The 18,521-nt window shown below is 36.3% G+C and overlaps 1 protein-coding gene across 1 annotated transcript in view; it reads right to left on the bottom strand.

Moving 5' to 3' along the window:
- Positions 1-18,521, bottom strand: part of LONRF3 (LON peptidase N-terminal domain and ring finger 3) — a 203,408-nt gene that overhangs the window by 25,653 nt on the left and 159,234 nt on the right. Inside the window, exon 10 of the mRNA XM_044057065.1 lies at positions 4,508-4,657. Coding sequence (XP_043913000.1) covers positions 4,508-4,657 — 150 coding nt within the window. The remainder of the gene's footprint in view (positions 1-4,507; positions 4,658-18,521) is intronic.

Genomic DNA, 18,521 nt, shown 5'->3' on the forward strand with positions numbered 1-18,521 from the left:
AATCAACATTATCTATAAACCCTAAAACTATGCCATATTTCTTCCGATCATGTCAAATACTAATGCTCCCTTTGTAAACACATAGCGATAGCTTTCATTGCCAGACAATTAAAATGCAGAGCTATCCTTGTACTAAATCTCCTACGAGATACATGATATAATAGTACTGGGTAAAAAGATCATACACACAAGCCCAACTGCCAGAGAACATGATGATCAAAACGACTGTACAAATCACGACCAAAAAACTTCTTGCACAGATGATAGTGGATCCTCAGTATATACATAATAGCTGCGAGGACCCCAATCACACATTATTTTATCTAAATATATATATTTATATTTCTATATACATATTTGACTCAATCTCAGAAGGTGATGAATGGCAAGGGCCATAACTAACTTATAAACAGACATTTATTTTAACTAAAAAAGAACAAAAAAGAACAAAAAACTAAGCGGAAAAGTTATCACATTTCCTTGGGTAACATTTTTAAAACACTACTTCGTAATGCATAAATACATCACTAATATGTTAAAACATTAAAACTAAGAACTGGGCTTAGATTCCCATTACAAAACAAAGCTCATATCTTCAAGCATGCCTAAATCTTAACAATTCAAGGTATATGTGTATGTTGTAAAGCATACTACATAACCCGGATGTCATAATCAGTGAATAACTATATACAAACTTATTCATTCCATGGCTATAACTAAAGTACAAAAATACAAAAGTGCATAGGCCTGAATACACTGAATAAATAACTAAATAAATAAATAAATAAACCGCATTACCAAAAATAAATTCACAGAGGGCACACTGTGAAGAATGTCCTAATAAAAACCTGTGGTGAAAACCAAACGCTGTTAGTTCTCAATTCATAATGGAGTTAGAAAAAAACTGAAAACTAAAGCACAAAATAATTACATGGATGCATCTATATCTAAAATAAGTATACTACATACTGAATCAAAGAGCAGATCAGAAATTAGGAAAGAATAGGATTATGATTATGATAAGCCCTATGCTACATACATAACATGCCAGTAATAGCCAAATATAAGGGTCCCTATCTTCCCCAACTGTATATCTAATGGTAAAGATTAATTTTCTATCTAGATAGCAAGACTGGCTTTATGGATATAGAACTATTGATCCCTGGTGTTAAGTGGGCTCCTAATTCTTCTTTAGGCATGCTTGAAGACATGAGCTTTGTTTTGTAATGGGAAAATAAGCCCAGTTCGCAGTTTTAATGTTTTAACATATTAGCGATGTATTTGTGCATTAATAAGCAGTGTTTTAAAAATGTTACCCAAGGAAATGTGATAACTTTTCCGCTTAGTTTTTTGTTCTTTTTTGTTCTTTTTTAGTTAAAATAAATGTTTGCTTATAAGTTAGTTATGGCCTTTGCCACTCATTACCTTCTGAGATTGAGTCAAATATGTATATAGTAATATAAATATATATTCAGATAAAATAATGTGCGATTGGGGTCCTCGTAGCTATTATGTACATACTGAGGATCCATCATCATCTGTGCAGGAAGTTTTTTGGTCGTGATCTGTACAGTTGTTTTCATCATCATGTTCTCTGACAGTTGGGCTTGTTGTTTATGTTTTTTACCCAGTACTATTATATCATGTATCTCGTAGGAGATTTAGTACAAGGATAGCTCTGCATTTTAATTGTCTGGCAATGAAAGCTATCGCTATGTGTTTACAAAGGGAGCATCAGTATTTGACATGATCGGAAGAAATATGGCATAGCTTTAGGGCTTATAGATAATGTTGATCTTGTTTTTTCATGTTGTGTATATGTGTATAGCACTGAGGTGTTTGCAACACAATGGAATCTTTTAATGTTTAGCAACGCATATTTAATTGAATTAATTTTGAAATTGTCTAGTTAATTGATTGATTTCCCGCGCTTGGCAGGATAAAGAATAGCGTTTCTACACTGATTAAATGAAATCTGAAGAAGCGTGGATTTACCACGTGAAAGCGCTTATTTTTTGTTTCTAATAAAAGATTGCTTGGATTTTACAACGGAGCATCATTTTCTTACTCAACTGAAGTTATTGCAGTTTCATGAACAGTTTTGCTGAACGTTCCAGGTGGTTGGTTCACCACTTTTGTCTCTACTAGTTTAAAGGGAATAAAACACTACCTACACAAGACTCCCACTTCATCTGTGACCACACATTTTATACTAACAGCATATACGATAAGAATTGATACTGGCACAACAATCTGATCAACGTGTGTCATTAAACTTAAACACTGATGGGATTAGTTGAGCGTAAGTAATTCAAAACCTTGTGTAACAAAAGTACTTTACAAACCATGCAAAACTCTCCAGACACTATATCTTCTGATTCAGTTAAAATTGTACTTTTGCTCCCAAAACTTATAAACTCACTCACTCTCTGGCTATGATGGCAGCCTTTGACAGGGTTCTTTCCAGAATGCTGGAACAGAGACATTCTAAGTCAAAACTCTGTGGCTGTGGTAAAAGGTTCATCATAGGTTGGTACTAAAAAGGTAAAAGGTTCATCATTATAGGTTCATAGGTTGGTACTAGGCTATCGGTCCTAGGGTCTGTACAAGCCTAGCCATAACAATTCCCTGGCTATTTCTTATACTTTGCATTTCTGTGTGGGATGTCTAAACGGGAAATCTGATTGCTTTGTTGAGATGTTGGCAAGAAACAAAGTGAAAACTAAAAATTTTAAAGCATTTGCATTAAAAGATGGTGTCTACATTGGTCTTAACTGCACAGAGAGATTTTAAAAACTGTATTGAAAAGGAAGTTTCTTACAGCAAAGCTGTACTAGAATAGAACAGTAAAATAAAGTGATTATATTGTTCAGTTTTAGAAATTATGTGACAGAGTGCTGTTACAGGAGGCGTGCATGCTAGCTAACTCTCTATGTTGCTTCACTATCCCAGCTACTTAACATTAAATTAAAACACAGAACAGAACTGCTGGCTTGTAAAATGTGTCATACTTCTCTGCACTAACTGGATTTGCTTATAGTTATCTAAAATGGAATATTTTTACACACGCATGACTATTGGCAATACATGGCAGATTATTCATGCTACACAAACTGTTAACGGAATTTCCTCATTCTTACCTATCTTATAAGTACCCTCCCCTTAATGTTAGTAACAAGCCATACACTTACAATAGTGATCCAAAACAGCAGCGAAACACTACACAATGCCTTTGCTTAAGTTTAATGACACAAACTACATCTGAAGGTAGAATCAGAAGGTTGCGTTCTATCCCCCAACCAAGCATTCTGATACACATTTAGGTACTGAGAAGGTCGTGCAGCTCTGTTAAGCTGGTAGCATCTCGGATGTATTTCAATGTTCAAACAGGAATGATCTGAAAAACTCCCCTACTCTTACTCCAAGTGTCCTTGGCCACCTTAGGTCTCCAATGAATAAGGGTCACAGGCTCAGTCAGTGGGATTTAATCAGTCAAGAAGCATCAATGGATAAATGAAAATCTGTTAGACACTTTCCTTCATAATCGCATACCATGCTATTGGGAAGATTCACTGTGGATGGCTGCTTAGCAGGACTGACTGAATCATATGGGAGTCAAATAGGAGTTAAATATGATACTCTCTGCAGATCTCTAGCAAAGTGTTGCTATTAGCCCATCTTTAAGCAAGTGTGTGTGTGTGTGTGTGACCGAGACCTCTCCAATATGTACTGCTGCTGAGAGATGCAAAGATAAGCTGTTAATGCAGTTACACACATTTTTTTGAGGATGACTAAAATGTCACAGGATATACCACATCACAGAAGCCGAATACATTACTCTGTGCAGTTCCGCAGCTATACAAGGCTGATTCTACCCAGCTGTTAAAAAAGCATATTTGTGTGAGTGACAGAGAAGCACTCCAATCAGAACGATTTATTATTTTCCTCTTGCAATATGTTTTCATCCTCCTATTGGATATACCTACTGATTATTTCCTTGTTTGTTTTGCAGAGGGAGGGTCCATTTTATAAATAGAATAAGAGCTCTGTTTATTTTCTGTAAGAGTGTACACCCTTGGTACTAAAAGGCTCATTACATAGCAGGGGTGCAGCTTTTATCAGACAACAAATTCTACCTTGATGTTCCTTATTTAGCCCACAGACACAATGACTGCAGGTACACTTTCATGAAGATGAAACTAAACATGACTGTTCACTTATAGTCAATAGTTCAGGCTGCCTCACATAAGAAATCAAACTGCTAGATAATTTCCTTCCACTTTATGCAAGTGAGTACTATAGTTCCAGAGCTACTATAGAAATTACAGAAAGTTTACATACATTTAACAGGAAGTGGGAGATTCCACATGCCTGAGGAACAGTTTTACAGACCACATACTAGAATGGTGATTTATCTTTTGTAAAGATTGTAAAACTAATATTAAAAGTGCATGACTATCACACAAAACTCTACTGAACAGAGAAATACAGCAAGCTGTATAGATACCTGGGGATCTGAATCCTTGGGAGGCATTGCACCAAAATGGCTGAGAATTCGATTCTTCAGTAGTTGCATTAGTGAGTTAAACCAAGAATAAGCCTGGGCATATACAGAATCGTGTAAAGACAGCAGCTCTGCATATTCGTCTCCTTCTACCTAGGCAGTAGAGGAAAAACAACTCAGTAACTCAGTGCTGAACAATAACACATAAGCAAGACCAACCCGCATCAGAAATTGCAGAGGCACATTACATTCACTACATACTTGTATTGCCTTTGTCTAAATGATCCTGTTCACTGCAAACTCTGTTGCCAGTAGAATACCTTACGTACGGTGTACAATAATCTCTGATTTTCCAACACCCAGACAATTCTTAAAACAGCCTCGCTGGTTTGGCAAAATCATTTTTAAATCCCAACTGCCATTTCTGCAAAATGTATTCTGCAGTTAAAAATCACACATCCCTTGAGCTCCAAGGTAAGTCAAAAGCAAGCTGAAGTAGGCTATATGCATTCTGTTTTGGGGAAATAAAAGGGATATTTGAGTGGAGTTAATGCCTATACTTATGAGGAAGTAATAAAGGGAACTAGTGCCCAATGAGTGAATATGTCTTGCATCTCTGAATTATACGGATATGCATCATACCATAGCAAACTTGATCATTAAGTTAAGTGCCTGCATACGTGTATATTTACATAAACATACAAGTGTTTACTCACAAGGCACAGTCCTCATTTCAGACTGCAAAAACTGAAATACTGATAAGACTCCTCCAGTAACTACACACACAAATGTAAATGCTAAAGGGATAGATTTTATCTATAGAATGACATAATAGTTGAAGCCTGGACCAAAAGAAGGTACATCATTTTCTCACAGATGCACCAGACAACTACGACTACAATCCATACGGACAATTCAGTTTTGAGTACAGAACTCTGCAAATGGGATAAAAACCAAGGAAAGTGGTTCATGCCTGGAAGGGGGGGGGCATGGGACCTATCAATAGCAGCACAATGTGATTCAATACCACAGGATTTGAGCTCCATGAGCATTAAGCATGTTGGCTTTCTGCCTCCCTTTCCTCAACCAGACCAGGCAACTAATTCATGGAACAAATCGGCTAAAGAGGGCACCTAAAAAAATCCACAAACTGATAAAGTAAGATAGTAAGGGGAATCTTACCACAGAAACTGGTAACTGCCTCCTCCACAGACTGCTTTTGCTGTTGCTGAAGCTACATTAATGTGCTATGAATACAGTCATAGTTTATCACCCTACTGGCTTTTTTGTATCCCATAGTATAAGCATTTTCAAATTCTCAGATAATCTGTATGCCCCAATGTGGTTTAGTGCGTTTACTTAATCATGGTGGCTTGCTCCTATCCCCAAACTCCTTCCAGCAAGATACAGAAAAATCTCAAAAAGCAACTCTAAAAGGTGTTTTCATGCAGAGTAAGTTTCTGGCTTATTTTGTCAAGGGTTTAATGAAGACTGGTCAAAGTTTTTATTGTTTTAGAGTTAGCACCACATAGTTCTTATTTATTTTAGCACTGCTTTTATTAATTCTCTGAGATGCTTCTGTAAATTACTGTGTTACTATGTCTATTACGTCTAAATGTACTGTTAAATGACCAATTTCAAACACACACATATATATATATCTATATATCTATATATCTATATATATTTACTTGCTCATCATGAATGCAATTTTTATGCTCGACAGAGCATCACTACTGCTAAATGTTGAATTCCAGCTATATTAGCAGCGAATGGTATCTAAATGTGGGAAAGGTACAAAGTGACTAATGCAGGGAAATGCAATATGGGTTTTTACAGTCATAAATTCTTGCATTTGATATAAAGATTTCTGTTAACAAGATCCTATCAACCCCAATATCAACACATAATCAGCCAAGTTAAAATGAACTTTTTTAAAGTCATCTGAACAGCCAGAGTTAGTAGTGTTTTTATTAGTTAACCAATACATGGTTGCATGTTGTATCCAGAGTTCTAAACGGGCATTCTGCATACTCATGAACGAAAAAATTAGTTAAAACTCCGTAGATTCAAAACAAATGTGCGAAGGGAGCAAAAGCAGTCCAGCGATAAACCAAACGATGGTAAATAATGGTAATAGCATTTAACGTATCACAAATTTATTTTCGTAGAGCACGTTTTCGTCTCACCAACACGGGAAACTTTTTCAGAAAATGAGTATTAAAACATCCAAGACAAGTTTACACTTAAGTTTTAAGAAATTCAAAAAAGTTCCGCCCATAAGCAATTCCATGCTGCTAACCAATCAAAAGTACACACAAAGTTAAAGGTACTATCAGCTGTGGGTGCTTAGTCGGGCTTGTCTAAGCAATTCAAATAAAATTCAAATAAATGAATAATACAAGTCGCGCAAAAAACAGGTAACAAGGTATATATAAAAAACAGTCAACTAGTTAGTTTCTACCTGAGCCATTACTATTAATTTTCATGTTTATTATATACTGATAAATCAGACGATGACTTTTAATACAAGTCCTGTGATTATTGCACACACTAGAGCTTAGTCATTTTAGTGAATGGTAAAACATTTACCTTACATTTTATATTCTATTCAATATTTTATGTATTATTTTATGTATTGCTTTATGACGATTTATGTTGGATTTTCTTGTATTATTCATTTATTTGAATTTTATTTGAATTGCTTAGACAAGCCCGACTAAGCACCCACAGCTGATAGTACCTTTAACTTTGTGTGTACTTTTGATTGGTTAACAGCATGGAATTGCTTATGGGCGGAACTTTTTTGAATTTCTTAAAACTTAAGTGTAAACTTGTCTTGGATGTTTTAATACTCATTTTCTGAAGAAGTTTCCCGTGTTGGTGAGACGAAAACGTGCTCTACGAAAATAAATTTGTGATACGTTAAATGCTATTACCATTATTTACCATTGTTTGGTTTATCGCTGGACTGCTTTTGCTCCCTTCGCACATTTATTCTGCATACTCAACTTTAGCAGTTTCTTCTCTTCACCGGTCCAGTCAATTTATTGGTGATCCCCCAATATCAAGCATAAATCCACAGACCACAGTGGGCAACACCTAAATAAAAGCCACAAGTAGATTAAGATGCGTTGTCGCCTCACAGTAAGGCGCTGTCTGGTTCGATTCTCAGCTAGAGCGTCTTCTGCGTAGAGACCTGCGTGAATGGGCGTACCTTTGTTGAAGGTTGTGCGTCAGGGCTGGTAACTCGGCACGTAAAAATCAACTACCAATCATTAGCGGACTGGAGTTCCGCTGTGGTGACCCCTAACCGGGAAAAGCCAAAAGACACAAAGATAAAGATGTTACATACAGGATGCCGATTGTTACAGCTGTATAAATGCCCCGTCCTACAGTCCCGATTACAGTTAATGGGTTTTCCCTTGGTGAGCATGATTTTTCATTCTAGTGTCACAAGTAATTGAAGAATTTACTCTAAAATTAGTTTAAAATACTGCTGGCAACAAGCGTGTTTTCAATTCTATTAGAGCTGTATTGCACCTTAGCTCAGCTTAAAGCCTCCACATTCTATCAATAAACTTACTTAAACACCAGTGATTGAGTTTACACCCATAGACAAGACTCTAATAAACTCCATTTAACTCAAGCTGCCTTCCTGTTGATCAAAGCAATACAGACAAATCTTACAACAGACAAAGGGAATAGCTTCCTCCTTGTTGATGTTGGAGCTGCAATATTCCTTCCTACTCTGCTCCACCTTGCTTCATCTGCCCTCATTTTGCTCCTGCACCTTACCTCATTCCAACACTATCATTTTCGTTATATCAAAAGAAAAATACTATTCCCAGACAACCAATCACAAGTCACTTTTAACCTGCAAAAACACATACCCTCACCAAACCCTTTTAAAACCATCCTGTTTACTGAAGAACTCCTTCAAATGTTAAATGATCCTTCCATAACTAATACCTACCAGTCTCCAAATTCATCCCATAATTTTTATTCCCTTTCCTAATTTTACTTACTCCCTTTCTTCTATTACCTTCATTCATATTGCTAAGTGGTCTGAAAAAGCTGTTACAACCATCTGCTATACCCAGATCTTCCAATAATACAAAATAAATCAGTTTCATATCCAAGTACCCCCCATAAGTCCACTGACTTTTGTTCCACACAAGCAAGTTACCAAATGTTATCATTTACTTAATACTCGCTGTATTTTTTTTTACATCTTTCCCTTAAGTCACAATTAAAGTCTCCTGCAATTATAATTTGCATGTTAACCGTCGCATAGTCTATTTGATTAAAAATTCCCTCATTCTTTGCTAGTTATATATGTATATAATGCTATAATTCTATAAATATTCTCTCCACCTCACAAACAGTTAGCCTTACCATCATTACCAATGTTACATCTAGTAGTTTTACTGTTTTTTTATTCAACATAACCACTATACAACATCCCCTCAATTCTTTTGTTTGCAGACTTTCTTCACTTGTCATGGATCTTATGTACTTTAAGAAAATAACACCCACATCACAAGTAGCACACCATTCCGGTATTCCTATCCTTCTTATGGTGTTAATACTGTTAACATTTACTGAAAGTACTCTAAACGTGTTGCTTTTTCTTTTTTTAAATTTAGGAGAAATAGTTTTAAGTGTTATTTTACTCTTTCTCCTAATGAACATTTTGCTGGGTTTATGGACAAATAATCCTTGAGCCTTAGAATCAGATTTTTCACTAGCTAGAACTTCAAAAAATAATCAGCGTCAATCCTTTCTCCAGACCTCTCTTCCTGCAGGCACTCTCTCTACTCTTTAATCCTCCATATTTTTCTTCTTCACTTAGCTTAACTACTGCACCAACCTCTCGTTGTCTATGTAGGTTCTTCTGTTTCCTTTTCCCCCCTTCTTTTTCATTTACAGTTTACTTTTGACAGTCCATCTGAAAGTATCCCCCCATTTTTTTTTCAGTCAGCCACATACCTTCTTGTTGTATAACCTTTCTCCCCACACTAGTTACACTATATCTTGTCACAGTAATTAAATAATAAATAAAATGAGAAAGGTCCCCGGAAAAGGAACAAGGCTTAAGGCTGGCCAGCATATCTTAATGTCCTATGACCAACCAAAAAAATAACACTTGGCAAGTGTTTTGCCATTTTTATTTTCATATTTCCAAAAAGCTAACCGCCACCCCACATTCCACAAGTTTCTCTCCTCTCTAACTTTCACAATATTATCACTTTTACACAAACCTTACCTGCATTTTTTTAATATCCTCTTCTTCCAGTTTATAATTAGTTCTCAACTGCAAAGCAATATTTTAACTTTTAAGTTACTAATGGAAAACAAATAATTGTTACCATGGATAAATATCCTTATTGTTACACAGTTCAAGAAATTTCATCATCAGTCCTTTGGTTTCAAATGTCACAAAAAGGCGCTGTCCTTATATACGTATAAAAGTCCACATTTCTTGAGCTTTAAAACCCGTAACACTTACAAACCTGTCCCATAAACAGCATCGGTCTATTGCGGTGTCAGTTTTTTGTTTTTCTTCTCACAGCTGGTCTTCTCTTTTAAAAAGAGTTCTTACAGTTTAATTGCTGTCACTGTTGCATTTATTAATTACTGCATTCTCTGCTGTCACAAAACCAGACTCCCTCTAACTTTGTTGCTGCTTTTCTCTTTTACTGTCTGACTGCTGGAGGAGTTTTAGCCGATGCATTCACTGCTACCACATCACTTTGCTCCTTTTCTACATTACCATCCTCAGTACTTCCGAAAAGGTCATCTGCCAATTCACCCCCAGAAAACAGCATAACTGACACCTGGAACATCCTGCTCGATTATTTTCAACAGATCATCATCTGCAAGCCCTTCTGATGCCATTTCTGTTATTTGTACCACTCCAACAGACTCACTTATTTCATTTTGCATTGAGACAGCTAACCACTGCTTATTTGCATCATCCACCACACAGAAATGTTTATCTGTGTTCTGATGCTCCATATCAAACAAATTTTCCTCCAAATTCTCAATTTCCACCTTTAAACTTTCCATAGCTTTTCACTCCTCCACCATGTTGCTGCTTCCCATAGGCCTCTTTTCCTGCTGCTGTAGGAGCCCACTAGCACCATCTAGCAGCTCCAAAGAGTATTTTTTTACCGATATATACACATTACATATTTACATATCCCCATACATTATAAACTTCAGTTTAAGCATCCCCCACACTCTTATCCATAACCAAAACATTATTTTCTCCAGAATCTTCGTCAAAGTCCATTTTCCATTGTATTTAAATTTCATTTAGTCTCTCGCTCCATATAGTCCATGAAACAAAATATTACTGTCCTTTTTTCACTTCTTCCTGTTTTTGTGCACCATATTAACCAAATTCTATTACGTCCATAACAATTTGCTCAAATTTTAACAAACTTTTCACCCTATTATGTTTACATATTTCTTTGCACAAAATGAACTCTTTCAACATTTCAAAAACACATGCTCGGTAAGCTCAAATTCTCCACATTTACTACATATTCTATCTTGCTTTTTCTTGTATAGCACATTTGCCTTGCCCGGAAATTTTCGAATAGACAATCTCCATAAAAAAAATCATTACATTCTTTAATCTTCTTATAGTTATTGTATCTCATCATTATGGCTATTTTTTATCCATTTCTAAATCCTTCCATGGATCAATGCAATAAAATGCTTACAGTACCATTCCTTTCTATTTTTCTCACATTTTTTTTCCACAATTTTATTTTGGTACTCATTTCTTTATTTACAATGCTGTTTTCTTTTTTCTAACTTTCATTCCTTCCCACAATTCTTTGTATTTATAATATATTATCATTTCTTTCAAAGTTTTAGTTTCCTTCATAATTCCTTTTAATCGCTCATATAAAATTAAAGATGCTGCACGTACTATTGGGTTTATTACACCCAAGCCTTCTTGCTCTTTTCATATACAGAATCCCTCTTGACTGGATTCAGGCTAGAACCCCATATAAAAAGAAAATATAATCATTAGTTCCTTTTCATACTTACAGCAATCATATAGGATGTTGGCAACACAAGCAATTTTCCTATTACCATGGTGTTCAACAAGTGTGCTTTTTTTCTTTATGATTTCCAAAAAATAGTCATATCTTTTACTTAAAGTACAATCACATTTTTTATTCATTCCTTCCAAATATTATTCCTAATCTATCTATATATTTTTCAATGAACTCAATACCCCCTTATCACACCTTCAAAACCAAATCCTTCACTTTTGTATTTATACTTAACATTTGTTTTCATTTATACTTATTTTCAAAAACTTCTTCCATCCATACTTAATTAGTACAATATCTACATAACTGTACATTGGCAACTGTACTTCATAATTTTGTATCCAGTGCTACTTCACGTTATTAGTTTCCATGAGGAAATTACACTACTAGCTGGGCAGCCCTGCTTTATTCCACATTCTATTTTTATTTCTTCCCCAATCCAGCCATTTATATTTAGTTTCACATAGTTCTATTCATGAACAGATTTTATTACTTGTAATATTTCTTTGCTTACATTATGCCTGCGAAATTCCCCATAATGATTTATACTGAATATTGTCATAGGCTTTACTTGTATCCCCCATCATAACCTTTGCTTCTACATTTCATTCAGAACTTTTATAAAACTTTTTGCCACTCCATTTTTTATACATACCACATTCAATTCCATCCAGTCCTGTTGCAGAATTCATGTTAACATCTTTTAAAATTTCATTCAATTCTTTCATAGCTGTTTTTGTTCCAATACTTATCTTCATTATTTAATATGTTCACCTTTATAAATTTGTTCTAGGTTTTCTTCTATTTTAAAAAATAATTCCAATACATATTCTTTAATTATTTTGTATATTCCTTCTTGCTGTATTATTTGCTTATCTTTCTTATTTTTTTAATTCTCATTATTTTTCCTTATTTTACTCAAATATGGTGCCAACTCTCCTTTCTTTCCTTATAAACAATATTTTGTTTATATAACAAGTTAAATATTTCTCTTTTTCATAAAATGACAAGGATTTTTTCTTCTCTAGTAAGTCTCTGAATGTTTCCTGACAATCTCTTTCTTTTCTTCCTTATACAGTCTAAAACACTTTTTATATTTGTGTTTAAAATTAAGCCAAACAGTTCAATTTCTCATAAAACTCATATATTCATATAATTTCCCATAATTCTGCGAGTGGTTTTCTCTTCTAAATCTAATTCATTTTCGTTAATTCACTATTCCTTTTCCTATTCATATACATTTTCCTGTACTTAAACCCATATAGCTACATGATCTGAAAATCCAGCACACTTAATTTAACTTTTAAATAATCAGATATTAAAAAAAATCTGTCCTAACTAAATTCCTTTTGTAGGGCCCGTGGTTATTCTCCCATACACTTTACCCACTTCTCATAATTTCTTAAACCATTAATATCAATTTTTTTTCTTAAATTACAATTAAAATCACCCACCACTATAATGTTAATATTTACACAAACATTTTTAAACATAATTTCTCTTTTTTGTTACATATGCATATGAATTCTATAATTCACACACATACTTTCCATCTCAAGTCTATTACCGTAATTCATCATAGTTCCACAATGGCTGCACTGCATCTTATACTTTCATGCTTTCTTGACATAATATACATACACCTGAGCACATTTCTTTCCCCATATTCCAAACTACCTCACCATTCCAAAGTTTTTCAGTTTGTGCTTTCTTCCTCTGTTAATAATTTGATATTTTCTAAAGCAATGCATGCATCTACTGCAGCATACCACTGCAATATACCTATTCTCCTCTTAAAGAGTTTTCATACTGTTTACATTTAAAGCTAATATTTTCAGTTTAAGAAGTTATTTTAATAAAATTTGTATCCTTTCCTTTATTTTCTTTATGCATTTTATTTTTGAATTCTCTTTTCTGCTCTCTTTATCGTATCAAATTTCTTTTATTTCTTACTGCACATCAGTCAGCTTTCTTCCTTACCTGTCTTATCTTTGCTTTTCCCTGTTACTTTAACTTCGTCTGCAACCTCTAGTCACACCCTTTTGTACATGTTCTTGTATTAACAATCTTCTCGTTCTCCAGTAGAACTTCATTTCATCGTACATTCATTTCACATTCTAGCCATGATTGATCAGTATTGTCACATTTTTTTTATTTTAAAATCACATTTCATATTTTTGACCACATTCATTGATTAAATTTTCACTTTTTCTACAAAAATAGCAAGTCTTTGGATGAACCATGTATTTCACAAAATCCCTATTACCATGAATCTTAGTACTAGATACATGCATAATACTATCATTTCCACTTTCAGTACTACTCCACATTCCTATCCCACAGTCCATAGTCCTCTTTCATTGTATATTTCTGTAGTGTCCATTCAGTCTTTACATATAGTTAAACGTTCTTTCAGTTCTTTTGCATCAACTTCAGTTCATCACTAAACATTTTTGGTCTGTAAAGTTTGCACCACATTCTGACCATGGATAAATATTTTTGTTTTGTTCATATGCATACAAAAAAATTCTCAATGGCCTGTCCATTCTCAAATATCAAGTCATAAGAAGTCTCTTTTCTAATTAAAATAAATGCTCTTACCTCTTTTGCTCTGACACACAGAGGTGCTATGACAGAGTCCCAAACCTCACAATTGTCCGAATTATTCTTTTTTACTGCTCACATGTACTGTATGCTTTTTTGTTTCTTTTATTTCTTCTTTCTTGCTTCTCCAACAGTTTGTGCATAGGTTTTGGTCTCTGGAACTTTTTCTGGCACAGTCTCCTTTTCCTCTATTTTTTCCATATCGCTCCATGACATTGCTGCTGTATTTTCTGGCTCACATTGGTTTACCATTTCTTCCAAATAATCATCCCACAAATCCCCCGCCCCCAATTAAAAGGTTGTAATTATGCATTTATCAGAGGTAATGGTCTCTCCTTCACTCTCCTCTGAAAGTTTTCTTCCGAATACATCTCTGTTTCAGCTACAATCTCCTTTTCCTCCAATGTCACTGTTTTTTCTGCACCCACATTATCAGAAAAAACTTCTGGTAGCAATTCTACCATTTTTTCAACTACATTTTCAGCAACTTTCATTCCAGTTTCACCAAAAGCTGAATCAGCCATGTTTTCTCCCCATTTCACCAGGGTGCCTCTATGCCTGGGACAGGAACAGGAAGTCAGCTGTGTCACACACAAATGCTTTCCCCTACTACAAAGAGTAGAAGTTCCAGGATGCCCTGACCATATTTCCCTTAACAGTATATATACCACTATAGGTCTCTCCTAGCTAATCCAGTCAGCAAAGGAAAACACATAAAATAAAATGTCTGTCTCAGTGGATGCACTACTGTAAAGGCAGCAGATTAAGTAACTCTGGGAAAAGTAAAAATAAGGTGCAGGGTAACAGATCTTATGAAGGGAGATAAAAGGTCCTTAGCATGTACACGTTTGGATCCATCGTTGCAGGACAAATGCATAAAGAGGATGTGGGAACAATACCACCTAACAAATGCAAGACTGAGAAGAAAAGGAGCAGGACAGTAGGATGGATATGTACAAGATAAAAACAAAGGACATCTTTTTCAAGTTAAGCTGATGGAAGCTTGGTAGAGGAAATTTACCAAGTAATGCAAGGAAAACTTAAGACAGCAAAGCAAAGCAGCACCCAGAGAACTCGCAGTCAGTACAGTACCAAATCAAAGTACATAGACTGTGATCCTGGTCTGTAATGTGGAGAGATGTTCTCTCTAACTGGCTATGCAGTGTGTGGCCTAGAAGTCTTGGACAATCAAGCACTTTGCAGCTGTAATTTCTGCTCATGTTTAGAAAATTTGTGCATGTTGGAGGATGCCTTTCTCCATCTCCCAGTCTATATGCAATCACATTAAAGGTGCTGCATTTTACAGTTCAACAAGTGGCCCTGCTGCTGGAGTAACCACTGACAGGTCAAAGAGGAATGAGGTGACAATGTCTGCTGGTCTTTTTCCAGGTGAAAAGGTATGGAGTCTCACAGGAAGGGAGTGGGGGTCACATAGGCCATATACACTGGTGGTGATACCACCAGCTGGGAGGAGACTGTCAAGGTAGGTGGGCAGGCAAAGAGGGTCATGTCACAGCACCGAGTGGGGAATTTCCTTCATGGTGTTACTGCAGACCCACCTAGGATTATGTTGCTTAGCATACTGGGGGGGTAGGGCTAGGGCAGACAATTCTAATGCATGCATGCATGCAGTACATATGCTGCTTGTCCACCCCCACTACCAAATATACCAAATCCCTTCTCACTCCACCATCCTATCCCAGAGGCCATTATCTCCACCAGGGGAGTCAATATTATGACCAGAGGCTGAAGATAATGAGAGGTACTTGCCAGGTATTAAACTGCATCGTTAAAGGCCAAAACCAGTTTTGTTTGATTTTCCTCATCACATTCTCACATGCATTTCTGACTTCCATGTGCACACAGAGACTTGGAATCGCAAGTTTAGGACATCTTTTTCTGTGTGTAGTCTTTGAAGGTTACACTTTAGCATACAGCTCAAATGATTCATGGCGGATGTAATTTTCTGTCCATACATTGCAAAGAAAAGTGCATCTGTCAAGTTTAGGAGCATTGTGCTAAATGATTCAATAATATTTTCCTTGGGGTCAAGGCTTCTCTAATTTGGGTTGATACTTTGGAACCAGTGCCATCAACTGGGTAATTATAAGAGTCTTAATATAAGGACAGCTATAGGTACTACCAACACTGGCTTGTACTTCCTTGATGGAAAGGTTGGCTGGTGCTTGGACTCGCTCCCTCTGTATTTGTGGTGTATTTAGTGGTACCCAAATGTATATCTGGTCTTACAGCTGTTTTTACTTTATTCATTCATTCATTCATTCAACATTTGTTTACCAGGAAAGTCCGACTGGGACACAGCACATTTTCAGTGAAGGCCCAACAAGAGAAGCATCATAGGCAATTAAAATTACTTGGATAACTACAAAATTACATACATACAAGAAAACAGTTGCATTGAACTACACTGAATAGAGTATGACCAAATTATATATATATATATATATATATATATATATATATATATATATATATAAAATATATACACATACTGGCATTTGATACAAAAAAGTTAAAAAAGTATAAAGTTGCTACAGTACTACATAAACAACCAACAGTTGAAACAGTGCAGAAAAATTAAATACAGAAATCAAATTAGGGAGTCATTTTTCACCAATGAACAAATCCTAACAAAGCATTAATGCAGACTGAAACTGGACGCAAGGGAAGGACAAGGAAAATCCAAAGGACAGATGGGCTTAGGCAGTAGGCCAAAGAGTTAACTAGTGAAACCAGCTGAACAGGGATAGGAGGTGACAGGTGAGGACAGAACAAAGCAGGTGGAAATAAAGATAAGGTAGAGACAGAAGTTGCAGCAAAAATATGGAAATAGGTGAGAGTAGGACAGAGTTAATATATGTTCTAGTAGGAAGAGACAGAGTTACAAGTAAGGGAGAGAAGTTAAGGTAAAGATATGATGGTAGTTACTGGTAGGAGGACAGTTAGGGAAGAGAAAATAAGGATTATATTAAATGCAAATGAGGGGGGAGGGTATGGGAAAGGAGGAAAGTGGTTCGATGTAGAATGGTAGGAAAGTAGTCTGGTAGGTACTGGTCATGGGAAATGAGATTTAGTCAGGAGTAGTTGGTCGAAAAAAAAGCGATAAAATATCTGGGTCTATTTCTTACGGAGTGTTTTTTCAGGCCACGGTATACTGAAGTCTCATAGTAATGTCAGCTCACCAAAGCTGAGGATGTGGAACCAGTGCTGTTGGGCATGGAGTACTTCCTTTGCTACGGTTTCTGGCACTGAGGGGGCAGCCGACGGTGGACAAAGTCCAATTACACTTCCAGCAAGTAAGAAAATTAGTCTAGTCTTGGACGTAACACGAGCTTCAAAATGAACTAACCCTCCATCTCAAATCACTATTCAAACTCAGCCTCTCTACAGGCTATGTACCCAAAGAATGGAGTACAGCAACCGTCATACCACTCCACAAAGGTGGTGCCACAAGTGACCCTGGGAACTATCGCCCTATAAGCTTGACTAGCTTGGTCTGCAAAGCCATGGAACGCATTATCATGGAGCTCATTAACAGGGACATTGGGAACCTCCAGTCACTAGACCCCACCCAGTTCGGCTTTGGTAAAAGCAGATCTTGCCTCCTGAACTTGATAGAGTTCTTTGAAACAGTCACCAAGGCCATAGATGAAGGGAAGGTGGTCCACACAAAATATCTGGACCTCGCCAAGGCGTTCAACACCATCCCACACTCAGGAATCATAGACAAACTCACCAGCTTAAATATTAACCCCTATGTCATGAGATGGGTTGCCAATTGGCTCTCAGACAGAACCCACATGGTAAGAGTGGCAGGCGCCATGTCTGACTAAGTCACAAGCGGAGTCCCACAGGGGTCAGTCCTGGGATCTGTTCAGTATATATTTGTCCGACGTACAGGCAAAGGCGGAGTTCACAGACGACTGTAAATTGGGTGCAATAATTGACAGACATCCTGCAAAAGGGTCTCTCAGAGACAAACACCTGGTGTCAAAGTCACGGGCCTCAAGCTAAATGCCAAAACATGCATAGTAATCCCAAGTACCTACAAACTACCACACAGATGGGAATCCACTAAGTACAGAAGAAGTAATTAGGGATCTCGGTACCAAAGTAGATAGCATGCTCTCCTTTGATAACCACATAGCCAAAACGGTCAGGAAATCCTTCTATGTGGCACACCTGATCACAAAGGGTTTCTCATCCAGATCCAAGGAGGTGATTGTGCCCCTTTACTCCTCACTCATTAGGCCCATAATAGAGTACAATGCCCCATTTGGGATGTACCTCACTAGACACCTGCAACAACTAGAAAG

This window comes from Protopterus annectens, chromosome 15.part0 (genome assembly GCF_019279795.1).
Source record: "Protopterus annectens isolate FY-2018-M chromosome 15.part0, PAN1.0, whole genome shotgun sequence".
Classification (NCBI taxonomy): domain Eukaryota; kingdom Metazoa; phylum Chordata; order Ceratodontiformes; family Protopteridae; genus Protopterus; species Protopterus annectens.